Source organism: Trichechus manatus, unplaced genomic scaffold (assembly GCF_000243295.1).
Source record: "Trichechus manatus latirostris isolate Lorelei unplaced genomic scaffold, TriManLat1.0 scaffold00057, whole genome shotgun sequence".
Lineage (NCBI taxonomy): Eukaryota > Metazoa > Chordata > Mammalia > Sirenia > Trichechidae > Trichechus > Trichechus manatus.
The window spans coordinates 15,287,905-15,295,485 of record NW_004443993.1 but is presented as its reverse complement, the minus strand read 5'-3'; the positions used below and the strand labels follow the sequence as shown (position 1 = coordinate 15,295,485).

Sequence of the window (7,581 nt, the reverse complement as noted above, 5' to 3'; positions counted from 1 at the left end):
GGGGGGGGGCACGGGTGAGCCGGGGAGAGTGGGGCTCTGTGGGGGGACACGGGTGAGCTGGGGAGAGTGGGGCTCTGTGGGGGGCGTGGCAGACCCAGGTGAGCTGCAGAGAGCTGAGTGCGCTGGGGACAGCAGTGGCTGTGTGGTGCTGGGTGCTGGGCGCTGCCTCTGAGCCGCCTCTCCTCCCTGGTGATAGGTGGCTGGAGGACATGGAGCGTTGATGCAAAGGCTCTGCAGAGCCGGGCCGCAGTGAGTGTGGTAAAGACTCGCTGGGGCACAGGCAGGAACCAGGCCCGTTGTACGGCACGGCCGAACACGCTCTCACTGACCCTAAAGTGTGTCTGGGGGTGGGCTTGTCATCTAGGCTGTGTGGCAGATGCATTTGGGTGTACATTTGGGGCCTCAGGGTCACCGCAGAGATGGCCTGCAACGCACCCACAGGTGATCGAGTGGGTGAGGGGTGTGGGCGTGCGTGCGCGCGCATGGGTGCGTGTGCGTGTGTGCGCGCTCCCCTCTGCTGTCAGTGTAAGTGCCTCTGGTAACAAGGAAGGAAGACACCTATCACACACCTCCCACGCGCCAGCGGCCACACTGGGCTCATACACGCCATCACGTTCAATTCTAAAAGTCCTGTAAGGTGCGCACCACGAAAAGCAGCCACCTGACAGCTACTACGGTCATCAAGAAGCACACCTCCCCACGTCTCAACCGCACCAGCAACGCCCCGAGAAGCACACCTTGCGGAGACCTGCCCCGCGCCGCACAGCACACTAACGCTCTTCCACGTCAGCTCACTGTCAGTAATCCCACCTCACAGGCCAGGAAGCCTGGGCTCAGAGGTTAAGTACCTCGTCAACGGACGCGAGGGGTGGGGAAGTCCCCAAAGGGCCCCTCCCTCGCTGGTGAGGCACGCCGGTAGCCACCGGTCCCCGCCAGGCGGGCGGCTTCGGCAGTGCCCCAAACAGCACTTACCTTCCCGTGGTTGTCGATGCCCACAAGCGCCAGTGAGGTCCAGGAGAGCTGCATGGCCTTGAAGTGGATGGCGGGGCCCGAGGTCCGAGGGCGCTTGATGGCCGGCTCGTCCACGGACCTCGGGGCTGCGGAGCTGTAGAAGACGGCCATGGTCTGCAGGGAGAGGCGGTGGACAATGTGGACGCTGCCGTCGTGGAAGGCCAGGGCCAGCCCTGGGTGGGGGACACATGGGGGTCAGGGTGTGGAAGGGCCGGGAACCCACCCAGTCACCCAACTCTGGACAGCAGGGGTGGCTGCCAATATTGAGCAGGCAGCACACTAGCGGTGGGGTGCACTCTGAGCTACACCAGAGCCCACTGCCCGGGAGTCCAACCACACAGGAGGGAGAGCCAGCCACCCAAGAGCCGCTCTCCCCTTCTCCCTTCAGTAACAGATACCACCCCCCTCCAGGTCAGGGGGCAGGTGACAGCGGCTTCAGGTGACACCTCCCATGCTCCCCTGCAGCAGACACAAGCAGACGCGCAGCTTCCCAGGGAAGAGGTGAGGAGGGCACTCCCAGCAGAGGGGATGGCACGTGGGAAGACCCAGGGATGCAGGGGGTCCTCAAGCGTCGGGACCCTGACCACAAAAGGCCTCGTGTGGGTGGGGGAGGTGGCGAGGTCAGCGGAGGCTGAGCACCCGCAGGTCAAGAGCCTCAAAGATAAAGTCATCTGTGGGCGGGGGCTGGGGGCTGGCTGTCAGCTGCTGCCTGCACCTCACACTGTCTCATGGAAATCTGATATTCGGCTGGCAGTCATGCGGTGTGGGGTGGGGGTGGGGGGGCTGCAGAATGCGAAGGCTCGTGGACAGAACAAGCTAACGGGACGCTCAGAGGTGGAAAGGGTGGAAAACGAAGGGGCTTTTCAAGCCAAGACATGTATGTTCACGTCTGTCTCCCCACAGCTTCCAAACAAGGAGCCCTGAGCCTGATGTTAAGTGCCTAAATGTTTCCTTCAACAAACTGGAGGAAGAGAAGGGCCTGAGTCAGGGCCATCACATCCCTTAGGTCTCACCTTCCCAACCCTGGGAATTACTGCCCCACTTTACAGCTGAGCAAACCGAGGCTCATCATTGGAGAGCAAGACTGACTTGCTCGTGCATTTGAACAGGGACTGACATCTTGGTCTCTACAACGGGGGACGCTTCTGGTCTGGAACAGGATTTTGCCTCCACGTTCCCAACCTCTCTTATTGATTTGTAACAGCTCTTTATATGTGAAAGAATGCAACTTTTTGTCAGCCAACCTCGCAGCCCTGCGAGCTTATCAGACCCTAAAAGTGGAGCTCTACCTCCTTGCCAGAACTGACTCGAGGCCAGGAGACCAAGCCCCCATGACCCTGGCCCTGCACGCAGAGCCCACCTGCCCTCGTGGGCCAGGAGACCAAGCCCCCACGACCCTGGCCCTGCATGCAGAGCCCACCTGCCCTTGTGGGCCCCAGCAGCATGGCCGTTCCCAAGCTCAGCCATACCAAGGCCAGGGTAGAACTGAGTGTCGCTGGCCACCTTGAGGTCGGTGTTGGTGAGCGAGATGGGCAGCTTGGGCAGCGCCACAGCCGAAACACGGTCCAGGTCATTGGTGGCCGACAGGATCCGCCACTTGAGGATCATGGGCTGCTTGTCACCAACTGAAAGCAGGACAAGAGCGAGTGAGGACAAGACAGAAGAGGCAGCCAGCACCCCCTCCCTGGGTCCTGCCCCACTGCCATCCCAGCCCTGGCTGTGGGTGGGCCTGACCTTGGTGGGGGGCCTAGACCCAGCAGAGTTGGGGGAAGAAAGGGAGGAGAGGCTAGCCAGTTTGGGAATAGGTGGCTCGGAGGACGGGGGATGTGCTGCCCGCCTAGGCCACATGGAAGGGCCATGAGTCCAGGTGGAGCTGAGTAGGAGGCAGAAGGTGTAATCCAGGCTGCTTGGGCCCCATGAGGCCAGTCCAAGGCCAGGAGACACGGGAAGGATCGTGGCCAGCCCTGGGGCTGACACAGGCTGCCACCCAGCTGTTAATGCAGCCCACGCTGCTGGGTGACTCATGATGCCTGCAGGGGAGGGGCTGGGCCCCTCTCCACATTTAATTACTTCACTGGCCACAATGGGCCATTTACGTAACCACCCCTGGGGACGGTTGGGCAGGAGTTGCTCCCAGCCTCAACAAGGGTTCATTAGCGGTTTCCAAGGGCTCTCCAGAATGCTGACCACTCCAGGGGCCGTTAGCTGGACCAGCTGGCTCTCATCTGCCGGGAAAACATCGCTGTCTGCAGGGCAAAGGTGGGCCTGGAAACCAGGGGGGTGGGCAGGCAGTCCTGGCAGGGTCATCTCCCCCAGCACTTCATTGGGGTGAAAACCAAGTGGTTTTTTCCTGGAGCGCCCGTCTTTTCTGAGGGCCAAAGTGGCGATCTTGGTGGGGTCTGGGGGCCATGCTGCAGCCACTGGGGGCTCTGGTGCCCCGTGTGGCTCAAGGAGGCCACGCTGGGCAGGACCCTGATGGGGCAAAGACAGGAAGGCGCTGGGAAGGCGAGGCAGGTGGCCTGGGCACTCAGTCAACTGAGCTCCCTGGGCCTCAGTTTCCCCACTACAACCAGGGTTTCCAGTGGAGTCCAGGGGCCCTGCTGCCCGCTCAGCTTCGTGCCCAGGGCACCTGCGTGTGCTGTCCCCACCAGGACACACTGCCTGCAGGGGCATCAGAGGGAGGGGACCTGGCTGCCCACCCACTGGGCATCTGGGCAAGCGATGTGGCTGCTCTGAGCCTGTTTCCCCACCTGTGCGTCAGGAAGACAGCAGCCCCACCTCGGCGGGTGGGATGAGGGTGGAACGAGTCCGTATGCCTGACGCGCTCAGAACGGCGCCCTGCTCACGGCGCGTGATTAGCGAGGTGCACTGGGCAGGCGGGCTCAGCCCAGGACTCACCCATGGGCGAGATCTGCTGGAAGATGTTGTTCACGGGGAGCCCCTCCTTCCGCAGGGACCAGCACTCCACGAGGCTGTTGGTCTGGCTGGAGGCGCACAGCAGCACCTGGGGGTGGTGGGGCACAGTGAGGGCACGGCGCTGAGGGCTGGGTGAGGACGGGCAGGGTGATGAGGAGGAGGTGTGGGTGCTCATCCCACCTCTGGTCTGCAGCGCCCCTGCCTTCAAGCTACTGGGCCTTGGTCTCCCCGTGGTAACTGAGGCTCACCAGCACCTGCCTCCCAGACCTGAGCTGTCTCCTGGGATGGCGCCCTCCTAGGGGGTAAGGGGGCAGGGCTGGGGAGACACACGGGCCTGGTGAGGGTGGGAATCGGCAACCTGGTGCCATGGTCCCCAGAGATGTCCACAACCTCACCCCGGGACTGTGTGGGGCCTGACATGGCACTATGGCTGAACTGTGTGTGTCCCCCAAAAAGACACGCGGGAGTCCTCACCCCCGTACCTGTGCACGTGAGGCTGTCTGTAACTAGAGTCTCTGCAGATATTATCAGTTAATGTGAGCTCATCCTGGAGGGCGGGTCCTAACCCTACCCAAGGAGCGTCCGTATGAAGACAGGGAGACAGAGGGGAGGCCACAGGAAGACGGACAGACTGGACTGATGTGGCCACAAGCCCAGGAACACCTGGTGCCCCCAGAAGCCCGAAGAGACAAGGAAGGTCCCCCTCTAGAGTGCCCAGAGGGAGCGTGGCCCAGCCTACGCCTTGATTTCAGACTCCCGGCCTCCAGAACTGAGGGAATAAATTCTCTGCTGCTTCCACGCCCCCAGTTTGTGGTCGGCTGTTCCAGCAGCCCCAGCATATATGTACACATGGGAAAAGCCACACTGCAGACAGACAAAGTGAAGGATCTTCAGACGGGAGATGATCCTGGATCACCCGGGTGGCCCGTGTGACCACAGGGTCCTCACCAGAGGGAGGCAGGAGGGTCAGAGGAGGAGATGTGAGGACAGAAGCAGAGAGAGAGAGACACTGGAAGATGCTCGCTGCTGGCTTTGAAGACGCAGGAAGGGGCCACGGGCCAAGGAACGCGGGGCCTCTAGAAGCCGGAAAAGGTCGGAGATGGGTCTCCCCTGGAGCCTCCAGAAGGAACCAACCGACACCCAGATTTCAGCCCCGTGAGACCCGTGTGGGACTCCTGACTCCCGGGTGATAAATCTGTGCCGTTTTAAGCTCCCCTGCAGCCCCGAGAGAGGCCCCCGCCTAGGCCCCCGCCGCCGCGCTCACCTGCTCCGACATGTCGCGGGCCAGGAACTTGAGGTGGGTGATGGCAGGGAATTTGTCCTTGCGGTTGAGGTCAGTGGTGCAGCGCATGAAGAGCGAGGGCAGGATCTCGGTGTCGATGCGGCACTTCTCACTGACCACGCTCACACACACCTTGTAGAACTGCACGGGTGAGGCGCTGCTGCCGTCCGCCGTGGCCACCACGATGTTCCCGCCGCCCGTGAAGGCGATGTCGGCCAGGGCCACGCGGCCGCGCAGCCGGCACAGGCTCTCGGTTGATGTCAGCACCTGCCCGCTGGGCTTGAGCAGGGATACGGTGACCAGGCCGCTGACCGTCACTGCTATCCAGCCCTCCATGGGCTTGCCACCAAACAGCGTGAGTGACGGCGAGAACTTGACACGGGAGAACTTCTCACCGAAGCTGGAGGCGCCTGACTGTGGAGGAAGGGAGGGAGGGAGGGATGGGGCCAGGGTGAGCAGAAACAGGCAGCCCACCCGACCTTTAGGGGTCTGCCTTTTGTGACCCGACAACCCCCCTTCTGGGAGTCCCTGTGTGATCTGGGCCTCTCTGACCCTCGGTCACCTCATTCTGTGAGACTGAGCTAACAACAATCTCTACTTCAGAGGCCATGGTGAGGATGAAATGAGTGACCGTAGATACAAGGCTCAGCAAACATTCTGTAAAGGGCCACAAGGTACATATTTTCAGCTTTGCAGACCAGACTCTGTAGTGACTACTCAACTTTGCTGTTACAGCACTAAGAAAAGCAGCCACCAGTTAAATGGGTAGCTTTTTGAGGACAAAAACCCCCAGTTAAATGGATGGCTCAGCGGGAACAGCCACCAGCCATTGTGTAAACAATACGTACACCCACCCCCATGAGTTCCCCACAGTTTCTGACCTGCCGGCAATCTGCTTAAGGACAAATGTATTTATTTCTTGAGTCAATAAAACCCGTAAACAACAATGATATGAATCTGCAGGTTGTGACTCAGAGAAGCGACCTTGTAAAGAAAAGGTGTGTATCGTATGAGTCTGTTTAAGATTAGAAGACTTTTAAAAAGAGAGTTTTTACAGACAGAAAATGGCCCGAAGGTGACACAGCAAGCCAGACCGTGAGAGGGGTCACCGTGGGGATGTGCGTCTGACACCACCAGCACACACTCCTGTCGGGTTCGAGGATGTTTTCAAAGAGCACAAGTGTCTTTTATGATGTAAAAGCAAACATACTCGGGTATAAAAAGGAAAGAAGCTCTGACACGTGCTACAACCTGGATGAACCTTGAAAACATTACGCTCAGTGAACGTGACCAGCCACAAAAGGCCGTGTGTTGAATGATTCCATTTACGTGGATTGTCCAGAACAGGCAAATCCACAGACAGAAAGTGGATTAGTGGTTGCCAGGAGCTGGGGGAAGGGGAATGGCGAGTGACTGCTGATGGGTATGGAGTATCCTTTTGGGGTGATGAGAACATTCTGGAATGCGGTAGTTATACAACCACGTAATACAACTTGGTGACTATGGAAACACCCAGGTTGTTTACTGTAAATGGGTGAGTTTTACAGAATGTGAAATATCTCTCGATAAAGCTGTTACAAAAAGAGAAACAATAGATCAAAGGGAATGGCAGCATGGGGGCCCATCCCAAGAGCCCACCCTCTGGCCTGAAGCTGAGGCTGGGTGAACTGTGACCACCCCCAATTTACTAGGTGACAACAGCTGTCCCCAGGCCCTGTGCTGGGAACCAAGGAAGACACACAGGAAGGGAGGAGAGAAAAGATCATCTTCTGCTGCATCAATCCGAGTGGGCTTCCTGGGGGAGAGGACATTTGACAGCCAAGTGGGGTTCAGGTGGGGGGGACAGAACTAACATTCCAGAGAGGGGCACAGCTAAGCAAACACACAGAGGTAGTAAGGTCTTCTAAGTAATGACAACTGCAGCCCCAAGTCGAGTCTGCCCACACCTTCTCACACTGAATCCTCACCAGGACCCATCACCAACCCCACACTACAATGAGGGAAGGGACACACGGGCGTGAAGTCAGGATTCAAATTCAGGAGTCAGAAGTCTCCTGGCTTCAGTGGCTCCTACTCTTTAACTGTGATGTTGGGTTGAATCACGAGGCACAGAGTGAGAAATTCTGGGATATTACTGAATCAAAGGCTGGGCTGGGTTCTGAACACAGCAGCCATCGGTTAAATGGGTAGCTTACTGAAGACAGCAGCCATCCGTTAAACGGGTGGTTGACTGAAGACAGCAGCCATCAGTTAAACGGGTGGTTGACTGAAGACAGCAGCCATCAGTTAAACGGGTGGTTGACTGAAGACAGCAGCCGTCAGTTAAACGGGTGGTTTATTGAAGACAGCAGCCATCAGTTAAACGGGTGGTT

General features: G+C 58.8%; 1 protein-coding gene across 1 annotated transcript in view; it reads right to left on the bottom strand.

Annotated features, from left to right (window-relative positions):
* Positions 1 to 7,581, bottom strand: part of MED16 (mediator complex subunit 16) — a 17,158-nt gene that overhangs the window by 4,231 nt on the left and 5,346 nt on the right. The window contains exons 5-8 of the mRNA XM_004378690.3: positions 5,192 to 5,623; positions 3,910 to 4,015; positions 2,481 to 2,636; positions 973 to 1,184 (exon numbers count right to left, since the gene is read on the bottom strand). Coding sequence (XP_004378747.1) covers positions 973 to 1,184; positions 2,481 to 2,636; positions 3,910 to 4,015; positions 5,192 to 5,623 — 906 coding nt within the window. The remainder of the gene's footprint in view (positions 1 to 972; positions 1,185 to 2,480; positions 2,637 to 3,909; positions 4,016 to 5,191; positions 5,624 to 7,581) is intronic.